The sequence below is a fragment of the Zasmidium cellare genome (genome assembly GCF_010093935.1).
Source record: "Zasmidium cellare ATCC 36951 unplaced genomic scaffold M409scaffold_64, whole genome shotgun sequence".
Taxonomy (NCBI): domain Eukaryota; kingdom Fungi; phylum Ascomycota; class Dothideomycetes; order Mycosphaerellales; family Mycosphaerellaceae; genus Zasmidium; species Zasmidium cellare.
In genome coordinates, this window is record NW_022987008.1 from 103496 (window position 1) to 125377 (window position 21882).

Here is a 21882-nt window from a genome sequence, read left to right on the forward strand (position 1 = left end):
CTTGTTTCATCACTCTTTTCTGTGCTCGATGCCGTGGCACTGTCTACCAGCCCAACATCGAAGCATCCATCAGATCATGCTCAAGCCGATCCTCCATGCCCAATGCATACACGCGAAAGCGCGCAAGAGTCGATAAACGTCAAACCAACGCCCCGATGCCCAAACCTCACCAGCATTCCCTCACCACTGCCCCAACGCCACAACAGCCTTCCACCCCGCAATCCTCTCCTCCGTCGCCGTCGTCCCCACACACTCCGTCAAATAAGCCACATACCCCTCCTCCGTCGCCCCGGCCAACCCCTCCTCCACCCCCTCGCCACACTGCGTCCTCAAAAACCACGCCGCAGAAGCAAACCCCAACGAATCCGTGTTCACCAACTCCAGCACCTTCTCGGGACCCTGCGCCTTCGCCGCCGCGACCTTCTCCGTCGTCAACCCACACACGCCCTTCGCTGCGAGGTCGTCCGCGTACTTGGCGTTGAACGCGGGCGATTGCATGTTGCGGGTCCCCTGGCCCGGGTTCCCCGGGGCGGGGAAGTGGTTTTGGGAGTATTTGAAGTTGCCGGATTCAAAGAGGATTATGCTTACGAGGGCGGCTTGGGCGCCGAAGGTGGTGATGGTGTAGGTGGTGAAGGATTTGGCGATGGCGGGGGCGGCGACGGTGGCGGGGCGGCATTCGGTGGCGAAGTCGGCGGTGGGGTCGCAGGTGGAGGTTGAGGGGGCGATGGTGAGGAGGTTTTGGGCGGTGAGGGTTGTGGAGCGGGCGAGGGGGGTGGCGGATGTGAGGGCGAGGAGGGTTAGGAGGGTGGATGAGAGCATCTTGGTCGGTTGGTGGTACGGTTTGTGGGTTTGGTGTAGGTGGTTGATAGCGGTCGAGTTGTGAGGTGTTCTGGAAGTCGAAGCGCTGAAGTTCAGGTTTGTCCAAAGTCCGAAGCAGGCAGGTAGATAGGATAGGATAGAATGCGAGGCTGTAGTCTTAAGGAAGCCAAAAACACAGCAGAGAACAAAGCGTTTGTCTCTCGCAGAGATAGAAACCAACAAAGAAGAACACTCAACACGCAGTGAAGCTCCTCTTTGTTCTCTTGAAAAACACGACTACCAGAGCCGTGAAAAGCGCGAGCGAGAGAGCGAAAGTAAGACAACAAAACCAACAACGACAGCAGTGAAGAAAGCGAGGAAAGAGATGAAGGGATGACAAGCCGTAAATAAAATCAGGCCAGCAGCAAGGTCAGCATCCTCCACCTTGGCATACCTCTCACAAGACGCCCCGTGTTTCTAGGCAAAGAGGAAGTACAGCCAAGAAGACAATGTTTGCTCTGCGAGACTGAAGCAGCGGAGAAGCAGCGGAGAAGAATTGGAAGAAGAGGTGAGGTCTGAGAGTTCGTGTCTTTGATCCGAAACAGGGGCCTGGCCAATCAGAGTCGAGAGAAATGGAGAAGACATTTGACGCTCATACACGCTCGCACGGCTGGCTGCATGGAGTAGAGCGTACGGGCGGCTGAGGGAGAGGCCAAGACTGGTGTTCGCGAGGGTTTCGCGAGGGGTGTTTGTGGTGTTGGTGTTGCACAGGAAGGGTTTGGTTTCGGATGGGGTCTGAGTAATCGAAGTGTGCCTCGCTACGTCAATTCAGTAGTACCTGTTCTGTACAGCTACTTGAAGAGAAAGGTCAGGTTGATGTCTCTGTAGGAATTGATTGTCGATAAGATGGTCGAGGGATTTGTACGATGAGCCGAACAGGAAGTGCTGGAGGTCACTGGATGTCCGGCAGTCAAACTTAGGGCACGTAGATCCATCCATCCCATCGCGGTCGCGAATACGTCCGAGTATTTAGAAGCGTCTCTCGCCCAGCCAGTTCTGAGAGTCAGATCTGTGAAGTTTTTGCCGAATTCGTCGAAATGGTGCACAAAGAAATGTAAGCCCCCATCAACTCTCGCACCACTACAGACGGTGACTGACAATCCAGCAGCCTCGCGACGCCCTCGCTCAAAGGCCGCCAAGGCGTCTTCACATTCTACGCCGAAGCCACCATCAAAGCGCCCGCAGATGTCGTCTACAAAGCCATCCGCGACTTTCAATCATACCCCAAATGGAACAAGTACACCCCCACCGTCACTACGCCCTCGGGCGACAACACCATCAAAGTAGGAGACACGGTGACGCTCGCCTACCGCGCCAAGGTAGAAGACAAACTGCTGGACGTCCCCTGCGACATCACCGCGATCAACGACGCGGAGTACACGTTTTGCTGGCAGGGTCGTGCGATGGGGATCCCGGTGTTTTTGTTGTTTGCGGAGAAGGTGCACAAGGTGACGCCCAAGGGGGATGGGGAGTGTTTGTATCAGAATTATGAGACGCAGGCGGGGCCGTTGGCGTATGTTGTCAAGTGGCAGATGGGGGAGACGTTGATGCGGTATAATCAGGCCATGGCGGATGCGTTGAAGGCGTATGTTGAGGAGGATTTGAAGGGGAGTTGAGGATTGAGGGAAGTTGTGAAGGATTGAGTGACTGGTTTGTAGCTGTCGCGTGCTGTCGAGGTCCTGCTGGTGGTGTAAACTTTTGATCGGCTTCCAGCAGTAATATCATCCAGAGTTCTTTATACGTTTCCCTGCGTTCTCGAATGAGATGGAGTCTCCATCTGGTAGATAGGTCATCTTCAAGTGGCCAGAAAAGGCCGATGGACTCGAAACAAGCACTCCCCATGTCGCAGTTGTCCATTCGCCGAATAGGCGTACACCATCCGACCCATTTGCCGGTGGTAGAACATAATGTTGTGTCCGTCGTCGGTACTATCATCATCCGCCCCTGTCACTTCCACTTCTGTCAATCGTGCTTCTGCTGGGATCTCGTTCAGATGAAACATATAAGTAGGCGGCAGTCCCAGAAGTCTCCTTGCTTCATCCTCCTCCATATCCACCACGCTTTGATAGTAGGCGGCCAGAAAGGCTGCGTCAAAGACACCGCGCATGTCCATTTGTGCAATGAGCTTGATGCCCCGTCGACGGATCGTAGAATTGCGAGACTTCTCGATGATTGTGCAGACGGTGTTGAGTGTGCTGCTTCCGATTTGGAAGGCAGCACGGGTTTTGGAGGCTGGTATTCGCGAAGTGACCTCCTGAGTTGAATTCGTTGCTTCGGCCTCGTTGGCGGCAAAGTACTGCTCGGCGATAGCCATAATGTGGTCGAACTGCTGGTCGAAACGATCCACTTCCATCTCGTCAGCATCCTTCCAGATAGAGGCATCGAACCAGACAATGAACAAATGCAGCTCCACCAGCATCCTGCGAGCATCTGGTGGGTCTGAGGAGGGAAGAGCCGTCAAGGCTACCATGAGCGTCTTTAACACCTCTGTCGCTTCTTCCATACGTATGATGAGATCGATGGGTGCCGCGACGGTGCGAGATTTTGCGAGGACGAGCATCTCCTGGACGGTCTCGTCGAGAAAGCTGAAGTTTGGATATGTCGCCTCGAGAAATTCCTCAGCCAAGATATCGAGCTCACGGCCAATATTGAATACTTGACTCTGCACAACATCGATGAAGATCATGGCTTCGTCGAGGGATGAAAACGAAGAGGGCACCGGCTGTCTACAAATGGGCGAAAGAAAGGTTGTATCTTCAATCAGTGGAGTCATATCCGCATCCAGTCGTACAAAGGTCTGAATCAGGAGGTCCATCCTCGAGCAAGCACCGACGCTAAGCTCTATGGGCCTTTCATGTCCTGGATTTTTTATAGCATTCGTGAGTCCTTTACGGCCGACGTGCTCATGCAAGATTCTGAGTCCGTTAGAGAGGTGCATGTTTGCCATGTCGTCTTGGTCATGCAGAATCTCAAAGCAGAACCACAATAGCGAGGCCGTAAGAATCGTCTCAATGTCATTCATGCTAGTAGTCTTCTGTCTGTACTTTTCAATGGCGTTTCGGATGATGCCAGCAGACTTTCCGTACTGCGCAAGTGCGGTCGTAGGTTGCACTGAGCTCACGTCAAGGTCGTCGCTGCAAGCGAGCCTATGATGCTGCAGCGACCCGATCGCCATAGCGCCGTATAGAATGGCTGGTTCTGAATGACAGAATGGAAGGATGAGACGGTCCCATGCCAAGGCCCAGCTACTCCCAGGGAGGTCCTGAAATGCCTTGCAGAAGAAATACTCGTAGCCGGTTGTCGAGTGGATTCCGTCCGGAAAGGAAGGTAGGCCATGGGTGACTGCTGGAACGAGAGCGACCGACGCATCCTTGGGTTGCAACATGTGTAGTTGTGAGCTTCTCTCGGGTGTTTTGACAAAATCATAACCCGCACATTCTCTACCCGTCCTGGCGCAATTCCAACATGTTGGCTTCTCCTCTCCACATTTCACATGTCTGGCGCGACACGTGCGGCAGCCAGTGCGGACTTTGGGTCTCCTAGCTCTCCTCCGGATGAAGGGTACGGTCATATCGGTCGACAGAAGGTTGCCGTCCTAGTACCTGATCGAAGGCGACGAATCGGCCATGGATGTTGACATAGAGACGTGCGAAGTGGTGTTCGTCGTTCACCCAGTCCAATGGCTGAGGCTCAGCTGCAAATTTCGGTACCATATTTGTCGACCGCAGCACGTGCAGCGTCAGATGGGTCCCAAAGAGACATGTCCAACCCAACCGCACGGTATGGGTGTGCGTATGCCATTGCGTGGTTGCTCGACGTTTGTTTACTCATCGCACTTTGCTCGACTCGTACCACGACGGGACGTCGAGGACGTCGAGAGCGTCAATTCTTCAGGCCGCCGAATTTCATCAATCGATCAATCACAGATGCGAGGCTCGTACAGGTGTTGTTTTTGACGCATGGAAGGTGCGAGTCGGCTGACACATCCAACTTTCCCGGAAAGAGCGCGCCAAGCTTTTCGGGGCGGGCTAGCGAAAGCTTCCGATCTCCGACGTCAAATGTTCGGTCGATCATGAAGTGGACTGTCGCTGCGTGGTCCTTCTCACCTGTGTAGTTCCAATTGCTAGTGGGTCTTTCAAGCATTCCAGGCCAATGCGATGTTTGTTGTCGGCAGCAAGAGAGGAACACGAGTGGCAAGGGCGAAGCGATGCAGCATAAACACAGGATGCGTATCCCTGCAGGCTTCGGCGACTCAGCGAGGACGCTTCACCGGTCCCGCGGATTAGGTAAGGCCTCAGGCACAGCGCAGGCAGCAGCGCCTCGCCAGCCAGACGATAGCGTGCTACTGCGCCTCTGGACGACATGCCGCCGCTTCGCTGCCTTCATCACCTCTCTTCCACCTCGTTCCCCTCCCAAAACCGTCCAAACATCTGCCAACTTCCCAAACTCAACCTCAGGCCGCCCCAGATTGAAGCAACCACCCATCTCCACGTGGCCTCCCCATCGCGCGCCCTCGCGACATTGACGACGCCCTCCATCCGGCCAGTCTTGGACGGCCTCGAAACACCCGATCAGAACGTGAGTCACGGCCGTCTTGTGTACACATATGCGTGAGCTAACCCCCCTCAGGTGACCGCCCTCTCCGATCCTCCACGATACGGCACCTCGCCCTCGATCCGCCGCCGCCAATATGTCGTCGGCTGCCCCCAACCCTCGCCGCCGTGCCGCCAGGCCCAGCGACCCCGATGTGACTCCCTCCCTCGTCGACTCCTTTCAGAACATGTCCATCCGCAAAGGAGACACCTTTCATCCTCAGACCAACACCAGCAAGAGCAGCTTCTGGGATCCTCTTGAGTCAGCCTCCTCGTCCATGACTGTGACCCGCTCCACCACCTCCCCCCAAGCTCTGGAGGACCTTCTCATTGGAGCTGGCGAGCGTCGTGTCGCCAACTTGCTCGACCGCGTGGACAAGGCCATTGCCGCCCAGTCCAAAGTCGCCCTGAGCAATGTCCTGAGCGAGCCCGAGGTACTTCCCGTACCCACTTTCATGGTCGACACTCCAGAGTCAGCTCAGAAGACTCGCACCCGCCATCACAGCCACTCCTCTGACAGTGGCCTTGGCTCCTCGGTCGCTGACTCTACTGAATCTACGGAATCATCGTCGACATCCACCGCTAAGAACTCCACTCATACCGGTAACTACATATCTCAACACCACATGAACTATGCTAACTGTATTAAAGCCACCGGCACCCCAGGGAGACAGTCACTCTCCACCATCTCTAATGCTTCCGACGAGGAGCGCGGCTTGAGCAAGTACGCTGCCGATCAGATCCACAAGCACATCGTCCAGCCCATTTTGGACGAGGAGTCACTCAAGGAGTTCCACGGTCTTATCAAGAGCGTCCCATCCCGCATCGGCGACAAAGAGATTAAGAATCTCCGTGAACTTGAAAAGACACTCATTTTCCTTGCACCGGTAAGTCCACGCATCCGTGATGATTCGGATGGCGCATTTGCTTATGGGTTTTTTGGCGTAAAGAACTATTCGCGTTCTCCTTCGAAATACCTCCGCTTCTGCGAGCGAACGATTCGCGTGCTGCATACGACTGTTACGACCCTCCACGAGTCCGACCAGCGAGCGCCGACCGATCGACCGTACACGCAAGGCTACTTTTTTGAATTGGTTGAGCAGGTTCGTGCTGGGTTTCTGACGCCTCGCGGCGCCGTGAAGCTTATTAACATTTTCGCACAGATCCGTAGATACGCCACTATCCTGGCTGCTACCAGAGCAAAGCAAGCAAAGGGTGAGAAGTTGGGCCCGATGGATGTCACTGAGTAAGTTTCCCCATTTCCTCTGCCAAGCCATTTCCTGGCTATGACTGTATGCTCTGGTGACGCGCAGGATGCACTTAGTCGCTGCATGTCTCCAATGGCGATTGCGTATTGGTTGAAGATGGGTCTGCGCCTCAGGCACCGCCGCATGAGCGACAATAGGGCCCTTTCTATTGTTGCTGTTTCACGCGCCCTCATTCACTGAGTGGCTGCCTAATGGCCATTCACACTTCTTCCATCGCATCGACAACATCGCCAACTTCAGACAAAACAACAACCACTCGCCGTACTAACGTTGCTCGCTGCCGTCGCCGCCAGAGACATGCCGTGCAGCATCAAAGAAACCGGTGAACCTGACGCTAACGGATCCTGCAGGGATGAGCGTGTCTCAATCCACGGAGGCATGAGTCACAATGGCAAGCCGGCTGAGCTTGTTCGTCACACGGCAGACGGCAAAGTTATATCAGTCACTACCGGCCAGCCTCTCTCTGAAGAAGAGATCGCATCTTCCTCTGCCGGTCCCATGCAGAAGAGACCAGCAGACGAAATCGACGAAGATGACGCCCTCCGATCTATGGCCCGACGCAAGAAGAATGCGAAGCCCGAGATCCATACCTGCGAGCTCTGCCAGAAGGAGTTCAAGCGACCATGTGATCTGACCAAGCATGTCAAGACGCATGAGCGTCCATGGAAGTGTCCCAACGAGGACTGCAAGTACTACGAGTACGGCTGGCCAACTGAGAAGGAGCGCGATCGTCACGTCAACGATAAGCATTCGTCGACGCCGTCGCTCTATCACTGCCTCTACAAGCCATGCCCATACACATCCAAGCGTGAGTCGAATTGCAAGCAACACATGGAGAAGGCACATGGCTGGAACTACGTCCGTTCCAAGAGCAACGGTAAGGGTCATGCCAGCAATGCGATGCGCCTGCAGCAAGGCTCAGTCCCGCCGTCACCAGCGTCGGCGATGCTCACGCCACTCACCCCGATCGCGCCTTCTCCTTCCACCAACTCCATGTCGGAGGCCTCGCGCCGTGGCTCGATGGCACCACCGAGTGTAGGCCCCAGCAACTACGGCACCCCAGCCTTCACGCACCCATCGCCCGACTTTGCTGGTCACTTCAATATGAACAACATGAACTTCGATTTCAACGACATGGCCAACTACCCGGCCTTCCCAATCACACCAGCTACGAGCGATGATCGACGAGCTTCGGCATCGCTGTCTTCTCACTCCGGTGCGATGTTCGACGCAAGCTCATTCGACAACGGCACTCCAGATGACTTCATGTTCGACAACTTCAACTTTGGCAACTTCGACTTCAGCTCGTACACGCCAAACTCAAGCATCGCTGGTCCCAGCTCCAATGCAGCTCCTCAGGCTTCGCCAGGTGCTCAGATGGACCAGACGTTCACCAACGATGCCATGAACGTCGACGGCGTCTACGACACCAACTACAACGACTACAGCAGCGGCCCGAACCAAGACTTCACCCTCTTCGGTGCTACTGCTCCGGCTACGAGCGGAGACATGTTTCCGTCGTTGCCCGCTGAAGGCAGCTGGGGCAACTTGGACAACATGGGCTCCAACTTCGGATCGCACTTTGATGCGCAGACCACCGCTCCAGCCCTCACGACCGGAAACTCTACCCTGGAGGAGTTGTTTCCAGAGCTGAAGAACCAGCGCTAAGCGGAGGACTTTTTACGACTTGAAGAAGAGGATGTTTGATTACGACAGAACGGAAGAGATGCGATTTCACAATCGAGATCCCCGGCATGCATGATGAAAATAAGAGAATGATGCTTTTGGCTTGACACCCCCTGCTTTTCACCGGCGATGGAGGACAGCACAGGGCAAGGAATGGATTTGAATTGCTTTTTTGACTTGACTCCTTCATACCAGATTGTGGAGAGGCTTGATGTACCATAGAAGGGAGAGCGAGCACGATACGCGGCCTTAGATGGGCCTTTGATTGAATGAGATCATGGATGGTTTTTGCTGCTGCTGAAGAACTCTATTTCCACTTTCTACTCCGCTTTCTTGCTTACTTGCGTGAAGTTCGACTTGTGGGTGAAGTTATGGAACCATGGTGCTGGGATGTGGAGATTCTTTACGTCTCTCGCACCGTGAATATCATGCATTCATCGCTGTCTTGGACGTCTGTCTCTTCTTCCTCCCCGTTTCGTTATTGTTGACGTCGAGTTGTATTGTCACTTTCGCCATCCAGGAGTATCAACATCACCGTCACTACTATCCATCCAACATCCAACATGCCCTCCAGCAAACCCACCTCCCCCTCTGACCCTCCCTCTCCCCTCCAAGACGAGCGCCACGCCCTCCCGCCCTCTGTCGAAGCAAAAAGAGCATCCTCCTCCTCATCACCATCCAACACCCATCGTCCGCACCACCTCTCCCCACCAGCACAAGCCCTCCACCACCGCAGCGGCGTCGACGAACTCCTCGTCGGCCCCTCGAACACCTCTCTCGCCTCGCAACCCTACCACGACGCGGCGTCGTTCCTCGGAACATGTATTGAAATCGAGCTGGCGGAGGGGGAGGATGTTCCTTTGTTTCGACGGCCGGATTTTCGCGGGGGTGGGCAGGGGCATGGAACGGTGGAGCGGATCGAGGAGGTACCAGGCGTTGGTGATGGGGAGGGTGAGAAGCAGCAGGGGAAAAGGAAGGCGTCGCAGCGGATGAGCACGACGTTTGAGTCGGTGGTTGGGTTTGGGCGGACGATGAAGAGGAGGGTGTCGTCGCTTTGGTCCAACAGGGGTGGTGATGGCGATAGGAAGAGGAAAGATTCGCGCTGGATGTCCCTCGAGGGCGGACAGTGGCGGGAGCAAGCTGAGGAGCGGCGTGATAGGCCGCCTGTTCTGGGCGCCGCGGGGCCTGCGGCTGCGAGGCAGGAGAATAACCCGTATCCTTCAAGGTCGTGGTTTTTGGATGCGAGGGCCGCGGCGGCGGCGCAGTCGAGTCGCACGAGTGGGCATTGGACGCCGTGTACGGTTGATGCGAGGTCGACGGCTGGGTTGCTTGGTGTGGAGGGTGACAGTCTGAGTAGGTCGATGACGAATGAGAGCTTTCGGACGGCGAGGACGAGGCTTTTAGAGAGGGAGGAGGGGGCAGTCTTGCAAGGGGAGGATGCCGGCGTTGATGGAATTGGTGATCTTCAGACGCCGAAGGAGGCCAAGCCAAGGGGCGAGTCGTTGGTCGAGACGGGGTATACTCTTGCGCATCATGTGGAGCACGCGAAGAAGCTTGGGAGGTTTGATCCTGAGAGGATTGCTCGAAGATTTGATGGCGAGGAGGGTGGTACTGTTCTGGAGCCTGCTGTTGCGTCGCCTCCAGCTGTAGAAGAGAGTCTGCAAGGTCGCCCGGACCAGCATAACCACTCGAAGGAAGAGCCGATCAGTTCAAACAAACGCAAGAACAGCACGATGTGGTCCTTCTTCAGAGGCCGACAGGCTTCGCAACCACGAGAGCCCAGGCCGAGTGTCGCTACCGTTGAGCAAGAAGAGGAGCGATCAAGAGTCACCTTTGGAGCTGATTTGGCTCGAGTCGCTGGCATCATAGGCACGTCGATGCAGCAAGCTCCTGTCATGTTGTGAGAGCCGACAAGATCTCCATGTTCTGAAAGTCCGGAACCTCTTCCAGTACGACTGGTGGACTTGAAGCAGCAGTCGAGACCGATTCGACCTCATCGCTCTTGAAGCGAGACAACAGTGCGACGTTCCAAGATTGGAACTTCTTCGCGCTGTCTGGGAGGAGCTTGGCGCTTTGAAGGAGAGTTCTACGCAGCAGCTCCATTTCGCTAGGAGGAAGTTCCAGCTCTCCTTCGGACAGAGCTTGTCGATTGAGGGAGCCAGATGCTTCGGGCGAGACTGTGCTCTCCAGCCAGAGGATCTTGATAGCGCGCATGGGTCCGTCGTCTTTGGCTTCCGAGGAGGAGACGTTGATGTCTGGAGTGAAGATCCAGATTTTCAACGCGGTGTCGTCGGGACTGGTGCTTGTTATGGTGAATTTGCGAACGCCTTGACTGTCGATGGAAGAAAGCAAATGGCACGAAAGCCACTTTTCGGCGCCGTAAGATACGAATGGCGACTGTGCTTTTCGTGATAGAGATAGATGCGCCTTGCGCAGTTTGTGACCACCGCTTGAGGTGTGCATTTGACCAAGGAGGTGATGACAAGACGAACATTGGAGAGCTTCATCCTCACCATAGGATGTGGATGTCTGAAGTAGATAGTAATCAGCATTGAATTGGGAACTTAGACTAATGTAAACGTATTTCTGCAATGGCATGTGTCGGTGCATAAATCCAGCCAGGTCCATGAGCTCCTAAACGTGGCCGTGAAACGCAAGACGGCGACAGTACTCATCCGCCAGACAAACGCACGAGGGTTAGTGCTGGCTTCCGTAGCATGTCTTTCAATCTTGGACAATTGTATCCCGATCCTCCCCCGTATACTGACCTTGCGGCCTGGAAGAGCCGGTTCTTTTTTGTCCGCATATCAAGTCGAAGAACAAGAGCAAGGGAAAGGGTGTGGAGCAGCACCTACCGTGATGTTCTCGCAGTCCTCAGCTGCCAACACAAAGTCGACAGGATCCACCATGCCGACTCCAGACTTGAGAGCAAGTCTGCTGTCAGCAGAGTAGCCCTTCTGCGGCGGTTCTTTGCCATGGTCGTGAGGCACGTGAGGTCGATGGCAATGCCAAAAGTCCATCATCTCAGCCCAATTCTCCGATGGCAAGTCTTTCCATATTTTGACCCGACCGCGGCGTATGATGATCGCATTGCAAGACTTGCAAGCTATTTCGGTTTCTGGAGTCAGGGCGGTGGCTGTCCAGGGAATTACATGGGTGTCTTCATGAGCGCCGTTTGTTAGCAGACCATCCGCACCCGACTTCTCCTGGAGCGAGACGCGGAAGCTCAGGTCTTTCGTTGGCGCTGCAGGTATGGTCAACGTAGCGTCATTGTGTCCGCCTGGTACTTGAATAGGCAGTTTGATGCTCGCGACCTCGCCTTCATGAGACAGCGTCAGTGTGTTGCCATCTGCGGAGAGTGTCGCCTTGGTCTGGTGACTGGAGATCGTAGACAGCGAGGCTTGTAGGGATAGAGTGCGGATGTTGACGAGATGCTCCGCGTACAGATGGATGGTCATGTTTGAGTGAGGTGGTTGGCGAATAATGAAGAGATCGGCGAGGTGAAGTCGCCAAGTCGCGTGGACATTTGCCAGAAATCGTGGTCATGGTTCGATTTTGCGGAGAAAGCATTGGCATCGCCAAATGGCTGCCAGAAGGAGGAGGATTTGAATCCGCGTGAGTGCAGGCACGGCTCCACTTCCAGGACGACCACGACGACGACAGCCTGCCTCCAAGTGCGCGGCAGAAGTCTCTCAGGTCCTCTTTCTCCCACCTCAGCACGTTGACCTCGAAATCACATCCACGACAACGACTCCCACTAGCAACGATGGCCGACAGCGAGAAGCAGATCAGGTCCTTGGGCCACGTACTGGTCACCGGCGGCTCAGGTTTCCTGGGACACCACATTGTCTCGCTACTGTCCTCGCGGAAGGCATGCTCGAAGCTCACAGTCTTGGACCTGAAACCGCCTGCGAAGCCCGTCGCTGGAGTCAACTACGAGCAAGGCGACTTGACCGACTACGTTGCGATGCTCAAGTTCTTTGGCAAGCACAAGTTCGATGGAGTCATTCACACCGCAAGCCCGCTCATGACGGCGAGCAGCAACAGGGATCTAGCATACAAAGTGAATGTGGAGGGCACGAAGAACATGATTCGCGTTGCGCAAGAGACGGGCGTCAAGGCATTTGTTTACACTAGCTCGGCCAGTGTGATCCACGACACTACGAGCGATCTGATCAATGCGAATGAGACATATCCTCTGATCATGGGCAAGGAGCAGCCAGAGTACTATACTACCACCAAGGCCCAGGCAGAGATGCACGTGCTTGCGTCGAACCGCTCTCCATCCCACCCCAAGCTCCTCACAACGGCTATTCGACCCTCTGCGATGTTTGGAGAAGGCGATGTCCAGCTCATTCCACCAGGTCTGAGTGCATACTATCGAGGACAGACAAAGTTCCAGATCGGGGACAACGAGAACCTGTTCGACTTCACCGAAATCACCAACGTAGCTCACGCCCATCACCTTGCCCTTGCAGCATTGATGGCTACCAGAGAGCGAGAAGACGGCGGCCTCGCAGCACCGCTTAACCACGAGAAGGTCGATGGTGAAGCCTTCTTCATCACCAACGATGCTCCAGTCTACTTCTTCGACTTTGCGCGTATGTGCTGGGCAGCAGCAGGGGACAAGACAACACCAGCTCAAGTCTGGGTTTTGAGCAAGGACTTTGGTCTGTTCATCGCGACGCTGATGGAGTGGATCTTCTTCTTGTTCAGACTAGGCAAGCCGAACTTGACCAGACGGGAAGTGAGATATACGTGCATGACGAGGTACTACAACATTGACAAAGCGAAGAGAAGGCTGGGATATCGGCCATTGGTGAAGCTTGACGAAGGGATACGGAAGGGTGTTGCCGATGCGCTGTATCGAGGTGTTGTAGTAGGGCAGCCGCCCGAGTTGAAAGGGAAGAAGATACAGTAGGGACCAAAAGACAGCAAAATGTAATATAACATCATATCTCTGCGCACTTCGCTTCAAAATTGTTTCCTTTCTTGGGAGCTTCCATATTTTGAGGGCAAGCTCTCGGCAAGCTGTGACCGACCTGCAAACTCTTTTCGCTGGACCATCGCAGCTTTCACCACGCCCTGCTGCTCCTCGAGGCGGGCGACATGGATGACCTCGCACAACTCCTGGAGTCCAAGTTAGACCAACGACTTCGTTCACACATCACAAAAATCAACCTGACATCAATCTCCCGCATCCCCGCGAGCAGAATAAAAAAGACAGCCCTACCCAACATTGGTTCGATCGAGCTCGTTTCAAGCGAGGCCTTTGCAACATCCTACGACGAGCTCTACAGATCGAACTTCCATGGCGGCGAACGCGAACGTTCAGACTTGATCGTGACTCGTTTGCAGGACGATGCCAATGGTTTGAGAGAGGATCTCGCGCCTTACCGCATCATTGGGATCCGAGATCCAGCCGGTCGTGTCGCTGGAGGTGCTCAGTTCTCGGTTCTGTTTCTGAAAGATGGGAGGCATGCTGTTCCGTATTTGCAGTATGTCTATGTTCGACCTGAGAATCGTCGACAGGATTTGAGCGAGCTTATGCATACGTTGACTTTGGCTGTTGCTATGGCGGATGCTGCGAAAAGGAGAGGGAATGAAGACATCGCGGTGCCTTTCACGCTCTTCGAGACGGAGCCTCCTGTTCATGGCTCCAGCGCCGACAAGCGGGCAACGGCGGCCGAGAGGACGAAGATCCATTCGAAAAGCGGCAGCGTGGCTCTCATGCTTCGTCGAATCGCTGACCATCGCATCCTGAGTGCACATGTACAGTCAGGTCTGGAAATAGGGGAGCCGCCGCTCACGTATGTCTGGGCGCTTCGTGGGAATCCAGGCGTTGCTTTAGAGCTGCGAGACGACCAGATGGGAAAGGCATTGGTCGCGGCGTACTATCAGAGTTTGAGGGACGAGGGTTTCCCTGAGGAGAATATTGCGCTTGCGGAGAGGATGGTTGAGGCTAGGTATAGGGGTAGTGAGTTCTGTCTTATGCCGTTGGGAGATGTGACGAAGGAGATGTATGTAGATATAGATGAGAGTGAATCTGGAATGGGTGGTAAGACTTGACTTGCCTGACAAGCGTAGATTTGAAAGCGATACTGTCCTCCAGCCTGGTATATGGGATCTCTAGAGACGGACTAGACCCGGGTAGGAGCGAATAGTCCAACCTAGCGCCTTCAAGTGGGCGCTTGCATATGAGATGAGGGGCGCTGCTTCCAACAGTGCGATGTCGACGAGGTCCAGCTGATGGCCTTGGATTGTCGAAGGCTCGGAGAGTCTCCACAACGGTTGCTGCAGTCTCCTAGAGGATTGACTTGCCAATGCCTCGGAGGCGGGCATTTTGACGATGCACGGCGCTTTGAGTAGCCTGCATCATGCGCCTCGCGGGTTCCTGCATTAGAAACGGGTGCACGTTCAACTGTCAGGAACAATGCGCCGACAACGAGGCGCGACGAAACAAGAGCATGTGGAGCTAAGCAGATTCGCCAGAGAGTGAGGTGTCGATGAGGCTGAGATTTGTGGGATTATGAATGAAGTGAAGTAGGCATGTGAAAGGTGAGGTTCGAATTTAGAGTTTCACGTTTCACCGACGACCCTGGCAATGGCTGTTTCAGGACCACAATCCATGTCAATGTTTACTTGAGCAAGCGCGGCCTCTGTTCATGCAGGAGCGCGAGCCAGCCCCTGTCAAGGCCGCCGCGGACATCTGGTGTTTGTTTCTGTCTGAGCCGCGACCTCCTCCCTCGCAACAAACAACAACTCCCCCTCCGCAGCAGACAGTCCGAACCGACCCCACCACGCTGCCGACTGAACCCCCGCGACTCGACGACCATGGCGGGCCAGTTGGGTAGCTACCTGCGCTTCTTGCAGTCTCCCAGCACTGGCGAACTTGCCAGTGATGCATCGATCCACTACATTACCACGACTACCACTATCACCGAGCCGACCGCGATCCTGAAGCACCTCAGCGCTCAAGCCAAGCAGGTCGAGAAGAAGGAGGAGAAGATCGTCTTCACAATCGAGAGCGACAATGGCTGCTGCGTCGAGACAGCCACTACACTGCAGTTCCGCCTGGGCGGCGGTGCCTTCCTGCCAGGAATGGACTCAAACATGCTGGATGAGCGCGAGGTCACCTTCCCACTTACTCATGTTGTGAGCTACTCCAGCGAGGGCAAGATCCAGCAAATCCGCCTTTACTGGGACCAGGGCACTCTGCTCAAGCAGGTTGAGGCTATTGGCAAGACAGGCCGCAACTGGCCAATTCGCGACGGGAAAGCACAGATCGAAGCCGTGACTGGTAGCATCAAGTCCGGCGGAGCTCCAGCTGCCCCCAACTACGGCAGGTCATCTGGAGGGCGCAACCCGAACGAGGTGGTTATTCGTGAGCACTCCAAGCGCGACAGCATTTCAGCAACTCGCGATCCACATGCCAGCCTCTCACTCTTTGCCGAACGTGATCCAAACGACGACGGCCGTACTTACTCAGGTCCCAACTATGCGAGGACCAAATCCGCCAAGCCAGGACCTCGTGATCTCGGTGAGCTCTTCGTCGACGAGGAGTCTGCCTCAGTTGCTGCTGCGTCATCGGTTAGGAGCCCATCGCCGCACAAAGCTGACGGCACGATTCTGAAAGCTGGAGCCGGCAAGAACTTCAATACCAACCGCCTCTTTGACGACCAGCCTGATGCATCGCCATCAAGATCGCCTGAACGCAAGAAGACTTATGGTCAGAAGTATGAGCACTTCGCTTTTGGCAATGGCGAGGACGCACCAAAAGAGAACAGGCCGATTAGCAACAAGGGCAAGTCGCAAAACGCAGCCACTTTTAGCTTCGAGGACTTCACCACACCACCAAAGCACGTTGAGAAGATGAGACCAGATTACGAGCGCCATTGGGGCGCTGGTGTCGATGAGGTACTACCCAAATCGTCTGGACAGGGTTGAAGACTGCTGACACGATAACAGGACGATCCAAGCTCACCACCTAAGCGTCCTATCGTGCATGCCGCTCGCAAAGATGCTGCGCCTCAATGGGACATGACGGACGAGTCGCCCAACCCTACCAAGGTCAAGTCTTTCCAACGCCAGAAAGGCATGGGTCTGTACCAAGATCCGCTCCAGGACGATGAGCGAACCGCAAACGGAACCAAGTCATCGGCAACCACCTCGACCAATAACACGCGCCGCGGTGATGACTTCAGCGCTCATTACGCCATGGCGGACGATTCTCCGGCTGGGGCTAAGGTCGCGCAGAACAAGCATGCTGCCCGTGCTGACCTCAATGCAAACTGGGGATTCGGAAGCCCCATCCAAGAGAAGAAGATCTACAAGACTGCTGGCGATGGTATGGGATCGCGCAAGGGTGGCCGAACTTGGAGTTTTGGAGATGAAGAGAAAGAGGCTGACGCCGCCGTTCGCAGCACCGCCAGATCTCGCGCGCAAGCGCAAGCCGGTGCTGACGAACTTGAGTTCTGAAGTCCTTCTCGGTGAGATCCCAGACGGCTAGCAGCCTGGGCAGAAGACTGGCAAGAAAGAGAGATCCTGTCAATTCGCGCGCTGCTGCATTTGTTGAGGCCACGTCCAGGATCGGTGGCTGGATTGATGCTGATGTTGTCAGGATGCGACTTCTTGAATGAGAGTGTTGGTGAGGGTTATTGTGCTAGGAAAGATTGATTGATACCCATAGCATGCCTGGCAATCCTGGTATGCATTACGGGTGTATGAACGAGGAGATTGAACGTTTTAAGCATGGCGTACGCAAATAGCATTTGTTCCCAACAAGCAGTGCCCTTTTTCCAGATGAATCCAGTTGATGTGAAGCTCTCACCACTGCCAAGGTGACGTTTGAAGATCCAATCTCGAATCTACCGCACGTCATCCTCTGAATATCGATCTTCAACCATGCCCTTCCCCTTCGCTCTCCCAACTACCAGCTCAGTGCTCTTATCAGACTTCTTTGACAGCGTAACACACCCATCGCTGCCATTGACCGCGACCACTCGGCGCAGTGTACTGAAAGATGCATTGAAGAAGCACAAACGGCTGTCGCCCCAGCAGCGGGACAGCAACTTGCCAACCGTACAAGATGCAGCGACCAGCTACGTTCCCTATCTACTCGCGCTCAATACAGGATCCGGATATCGAGATGTTGGACCTGAGAAACTGGACGTGGAAGTGAAGCAACCGGTCGAGGTGGAATGGCGGAGCACGCTTTCTGTTGCTCTCCCCGGCCGTGAGCCTCCACGGCCCAAGCTGGTGGGCCTTCATCACGAGATTGCTTTCACGTTGTCCACGCTGGCATACACGCATTCGCTGCTTGCCAGATCACAGTTGCGGATTCTGTATGGCACCGCGACACTTTCTGCAGACCAGCGAGCGAGTACGATTGCCGGTGCGATGAAGCATTTGCTTGAGGCGCATAGCATTCACAACTACTTGCTTTCTCTGCCATCAATATCGGCGGCTAAGGACGCACCGATCGACATCCAGCCATCTACGGTTTCTGCGCTGGCGTCACTGGCACTGGCTGAGGCTACGATTATTGTGGTGGCCAAAGACGATCCTTACACGGCGGCTGTTGCGGAAGACAGGAATGACAGTAACAAAGACTGGATGTTCAAGGCTCCCACGATTCCAAAAGTCAGGGCTCACTTGTTTGCGCGAATATGTCTTGCCGCGGCAGAGCATGCAACCAACGCCAGTGGGCTTCTGGCACGAAGTGGTACCGGACGGATCGACGAGGACTTGGTCAAGTACGCAAACGACCTTAGGCGCACCGCACGAGGCAAGGCAGCACGCTTCCTGGCTATCGATACTGAGCTTTCTGGAAAGACTGGCGAAGGTCTGGCATGGCTCAAGGGTGCGAGAAAGGAGCTTGGATTGTCCGTGGAACTCGACGACGGCAAACGGAAAGGCTTCAAAGGCCTCAAGCAGAGCTGGCAGGAACGGCGTGAGGACCGCAAGATCGAAAAGTGTGGTGAGTGGGGCATGGACGGTGGTCGTTACGAAGAAGCCAGAGTCGTGGAAATGCTGGAGGGCAAATGGGACAAGGAGAACAGCACGATGAACATCCAGCTGGTGCCTCCGTTTGAGCCTCTGATTGCCAGCATGCCTTCTGGAAGAGAGTACCACTCGCCACAACCGTACAATCCGCCCACACTTTCTCCCGATGTCTTTGCCAGCATGCGAGCACCGCCAGAACCTGAGGAAGCGGTGTTTAGAGGCGAGGAGGAGGACAGCGGTGGTGAAGATGGCTTTGCTGGAAGGAGCGAACCGGTTGGTGCTTTCCCAGGCACTGCTGAGGAGTACGGACGGAGTACACCCAGCACCAGTTACTACTGAGAGGCGTAGTTGGTTCTTCATAAGCAATGCATGGAGGCATCCGGTGTTCGCGTCGCGCGCGTGCGAACCCGAAGTCCTCGCCATGCAAGGATCGAGCTTCAAGACTCTATTTCAACGTCAGTTCTGATTCTTTCACAGACCAGCTTCGTCACTCTGCCGCTTGTGAGATGTCTTGTCAGTCTTGCAATGAATTCCTCCTGCCCAGATGCATTCACTGCAGCAGAGATGCACTCTGCTCTGAGACCTCCTGCAGACCCCACGCGGAAAGCCTTATCTATCGAATTACGTACCTCTCCCTTCCGTGCAGCTGGGGGTCTCGAACTCCTGCTAACCAGCAGTTGCAGCCGACAATCTCTGGCTACAGAAGATAAGCTATCGATGTACTCGTAGGCGGCTCTGGGCACGCGATCAATGGCCAAACAAACATCCACCTGGGCAGGAGGGTCCGTCCCGGGCGAACAGTAGTGTTTCACGAACCCCTCCCTCGTGGCTAACGCCCTGAATGGCTACGTACTCTCACACACTGCCTTGGAGGTTGTGTTCGAAGTGAAGAGATGCCAAGCGCATGAACTCATTGCCGGAACTGCGAAACGTTGGAGTCGTTCTCAAAGATCGCAAAGATCAACGTCGACGTTGTGGAACAGAAACGAGACCCAACAACTTGATCGAGACCTGCAAGTACTTGTTTGTAGGTGCGCCTTCACTGCTTATACTTACGCTTTTGGGCCTCGTCTAAGCGATCTGCATCGACTGCCACATGGGAGTGTGGACATGACGTTCCGGGGTCTGTGTCGGAAGGGCAGATAAGGTATGCATTGATCTACGTTGTTCTTTTTCTTGACCGTGCTGTATCGATTTACTTGTTCCTCATAAGACTTGCGCAGCCGGGACTATCCTCGTCACTGTACGCAGAACTGCGCAGCCTTATCGACTCGCAGCGATACAGCAAACATGGCTGACCGGAACGCCAGCCTCGCCTCCGAAGGCGCACGAAAACGGAGCGTCGCCGAGGAGCCCGTCACATCAGTCCTGAAAGGCGGAGACATCCCCATCAACGACTCGGGCGTTGAATGGAACCCCGACGAGGAGGTCCTCGCAGCTCTTGGCTACAAGCCCGAGTTCAGACGAGAGTTCTCGCTGTGGACGACGTTCTGCGTGAGCTTTGCGGTCTTGGGGCTACTGCCGTCTTTCGCGACGACGTTGTACTATGGTATGGGCTATGCTGGTACGGCTGGCATGACTTGGGGATGGGTGGTTGCTATGGTTGGTATTCAGTCCGTTGCGGCGTCGATGGCTGAGCTGTGCTCGTCCATGCCGACGTCTGGTAAGCTATTGATCACAATGGGTTTGAGCAGCTGCTTACAAGTACATTAGGAGGACTTTACTATGCAGCAGCAGTGCTGGCGCCTCCAGGCTGGGGTCCCTTTGCTGCTTGGATCACGGGTACTGCTTATCATCATGTCACTCGAGATAAAGCGCATCTTGCTAACCACCCTTGAAAGGCTGGAGTAACTGGTTCGGTCAAATCACAGGCGCTCCTTCTGTCAACTACGGCACTGCTGCCATGATCCTCGCGGCGGCATCGATTCAAAACCCAAGCTATACTCCAACGAATTATCAGACGTTCCTCTTGACTGTGTTTATCATGGTGAGTGGTAATCTTGCCAACGTCAATGCGTGCAACGAATATCTAACATATATCTCCCCAGATCGTCCACGCCTGCATGGCCTCAGCCCCAACCCGATGGATCGCCCGCATCAACAGCGCCGGCAGCACGTTCAACATCATAGCGCTCGTCGTCGTCATCATTCTCATCCCGGCTGGCACGAACCGCGAATCTCAAGGCCTACCAAAGTTTTCGCCGTCGAGTGAGGTCTGGGGGACGATATACAAGGGGACGGACTACCCTGACGGCGTTGCCGTCCTCATGTCGTTCATCGGCGTGATTTGGACGATGAGTGGCTATGATAGTCCGTTTCATTTGGTAGGTCATCACCCCCCTCTTAATTGAACATCCATCCCCCGTGCTCGCCAACTGTCCAAGCAGTTTGAACTACAACCAAGAATTTAGAAGGCCTTTGAGTTTCGGAGAGGCATACCCCCAGAAATGTTGCTGACGTTCGAATCAGGCTGAGGAGTGCAGCAATGCGAACATTGCCGCACCACGCGCAATCTTTCTCACAAGCGCTGTCGGCGGGACGTTTGGATGGTTCTTGCAACTGGTCGTTGCATATACCGTGGTCGATATCGGATCGTGTCTAGACTCAGACCTTGGCCAGCCGTTCGCAGCATAGTAGGCGTTGCCCCCAACCCCATCCCCTTCAACAAACGCTGACACCCTACAGCCTCATTCAAGTCCTCCCCGAAAAGGCCGTCCTCGCCGTCCTCTCCCTCACAATTATTGCGGGCTTTGCAATGGGACAAGGCTGCATGATCGCCGCCTCGCGAGTCACATTCGCCTACGCCCGCGACGACTGCTTCCCCCTCTCGAACCTCTGGAAGCGCGTGAACAAACACACGCAAACGCCCGTCAACGCCGTCTGGATCAACTGCGCCATCGGCTGCTGTCTCCTCCTGCTCATCTTCGGCGGATCCGTCACCATCGGCGCGATCTTCAGCATTGGAGCCTGCGCGGCGTTCGTGGCGTTCACGACGCCGATCTTCATTCGCGTCTTCTTCGTGGGCAATCGGTTTCGTCCCGGCCCGTGGAATTTGGGAAAGTTCTCGATGCCTATTGGGACGATTGCTAGTGCTTTTGTGGCGCTGATGGTTCCTATTCTTTGCTTGCCGAGTACGACGGGGAAGGACTTGACTGCGGATGGCATGAATTGGACGGCGGTGGTGTATGGCGGCCCAATGCTTGCGGTTGTTGTTTGGTGGTTTGTTTCTGCGAGGAAGTGGTTCAAGGGACCGCGGGTCAATCTGGAGCACGTCATGCATGGCCATGAAGGCCAGGTTGAGCAGATTCGAGGGAGTGATTCGGATGTGATCGAAGGGCTGTCACCAACGAGTGACGGGGATGGCGGGGCCATGGAATCGCTGAACAAGCTGGAAAAGGAGAACATGTCGAATGTCAAGGAGACTGGGTTGTAAGAGAGCGTCACCCCTGCTCCTCGTCTAATCTGCAGACTTT

The 21882-nt window shown here is 55.0% G+C and overlaps 10 protein-coding genes across 10 annotated transcripts; 7 read left to right on the forward strand and 3 right to left on the reverse strand.

Annotated features, from left to right (window-relative positions):
- Window positions 1-180: 180 nt before the first annotated feature.
- Window positions 181-819, reverse strand: M409DRAFT_30423 (uncharacterized protein; the record flags this gene model as incomplete). The annotated part of the gene is made up of 1 exon (XM_033809914.1): window positions 181-819. One exon carries the CDS (start codon window positions 817-819, stop codon window positions 181-183), a length of 639 nt encoding a protein of 212 aa, XP_033660029.1.
- Window positions 820-2416: 1597 nt separating this feature from the next.
- M409DRAFT_71262 (uncharacterized protein) lies at window positions 2417-4429 on the reverse strand (the record flags this gene model as incomplete). The annotated part of the gene is made up of 2 exons (XM_033819094.1): window positions 2417-2537; window positions 2733-4429. 2 exons carry the CDS (start codon window positions 4427-4429, stop codon window positions 2417-2419), a joined length of 1818 nt encoding a protein of 605 aa, XP_033660030.1.
- A 1119-nt stretch (window positions 4430-5548) lies between these two features.
- On the forward strand, window positions 5549-8386 carry M409DRAFT_30426 (uncharacterized protein; the record flags this gene model as incomplete). The annotated part of the gene is made up of 5 exons (XM_033809915.1): window positions 5549-6053; window positions 6102-6337; window positions 6401-6553; window positions 6614-6696; window positions 7069-8386. 5 exons carry the CDS (start codon window positions 5549-5551, stop codon window positions 8384-8386), a joined length of 2295 nt encoding a protein of 764 aa, XP_033660031.1.
- A 581-nt stretch (window positions 8387-8967) lies between these two features.
- Window positions 8968-10308, forward strand: M409DRAFT_61095 (uncharacterized protein; the record flags this gene model as incomplete). Its single annotated transcript, XM_033814657.1, has 1 exon — window positions 8968-10308. One exon carries the CDS (start codon window positions 8968-8970, stop codon window positions 10306-10308), a length of 1341 nt encoding a protein of 446 aa, XP_033660032.1.
- On the reverse strand, window positions 10298-11862 carry M409DRAFT_30428 (uncharacterized protein; the record flags this gene model as incomplete). Its single annotated transcript, XM_033809916.1, has 2 exons — window positions 10298-10933; window positions 11260-11862. The coding sequence occupies 2 exons, from the start codon at window positions 11860-11862 to the stop codon at window positions 10298-10300; spliced, it is 1239 nt and encodes a 412-aa protein (XP_033660033.1).
- A 308-nt stretch (window positions 11863-12170) lies between these two features.
- M409DRAFT_71265 (uncharacterized protein) lies at window positions 12171-13325 on the forward strand (the record flags this gene model as incomplete). Its single annotated transcript, XM_033819095.1, has 1 exon — window positions 12171-13325. The coding sequence occupies one exon, from the start codon at window positions 12171-12173 to the stop codon at window positions 13323-13325; it is 1155 nt and encodes a 384-aa protein (XP_033660034.1).
- Window positions 13326-13513: 188 nt separating this feature from the next.
- Window positions 13514-14473, forward strand: M409DRAFT_71266 (uncharacterized protein; the record flags this gene model as incomplete). The annotated part of the gene is made up of 1 exon (XM_033819096.1): window positions 13514-14473. The coding sequence occupies one exon, from the start codon at window positions 13514-13516 to the stop codon at window positions 14471-14473; it is 960 nt and encodes a 319-aa protein (XP_033660035.1).
- A 765-nt stretch (window positions 14474-15238) lies between these two features.
- On the forward strand, window positions 15239-16882 carry M409DRAFT_71267 (uncharacterized protein; the record flags this gene model as incomplete). Its single annotated transcript, XM_033819097.1, has 2 exons — window positions 15239-16321; window positions 16373-16882. 2 exons carry the CDS (start codon window positions 15239-15241, stop codon window positions 16880-16882), a joined length of 1593 nt encoding a protein of 530 aa, XP_033660036.1.
- Window positions 16883-17308: 426 nt separating this feature from the next.
- Window positions 17309-18748, forward strand: M409DRAFT_61097 (uncharacterized protein; the record flags this gene model as incomplete). Its single annotated transcript, XM_033814658.1, has 1 exon — window positions 17309-18748. One exon carries the CDS (start codon window positions 17309-17311, stop codon window positions 18746-18748), a length of 1440 nt encoding a protein of 479 aa, XP_033660037.1.
- A 951-nt stretch (window positions 18749-19699) lies between these two features.
- M409DRAFT_30433 (uncharacterized protein) lies at window positions 19700-21842 on the forward strand (the record flags this gene model as incomplete). Its single annotated transcript, XM_033809917.1, has 6 exons — window positions 19700-20072; window positions 20123-20191; window positions 20251-20396; window positions 20458-20733; window positions 20879-21042; window positions 21095-21842. The coding sequence occupies 6 exons, from the start codon at window positions 19700-19702 to the stop codon at window positions 21840-21842; spliced, it is 1776 nt and encodes a 591-aa protein (XP_033660038.1).
- Window positions 21843-21882: the final 40 nt, after the last annotated feature.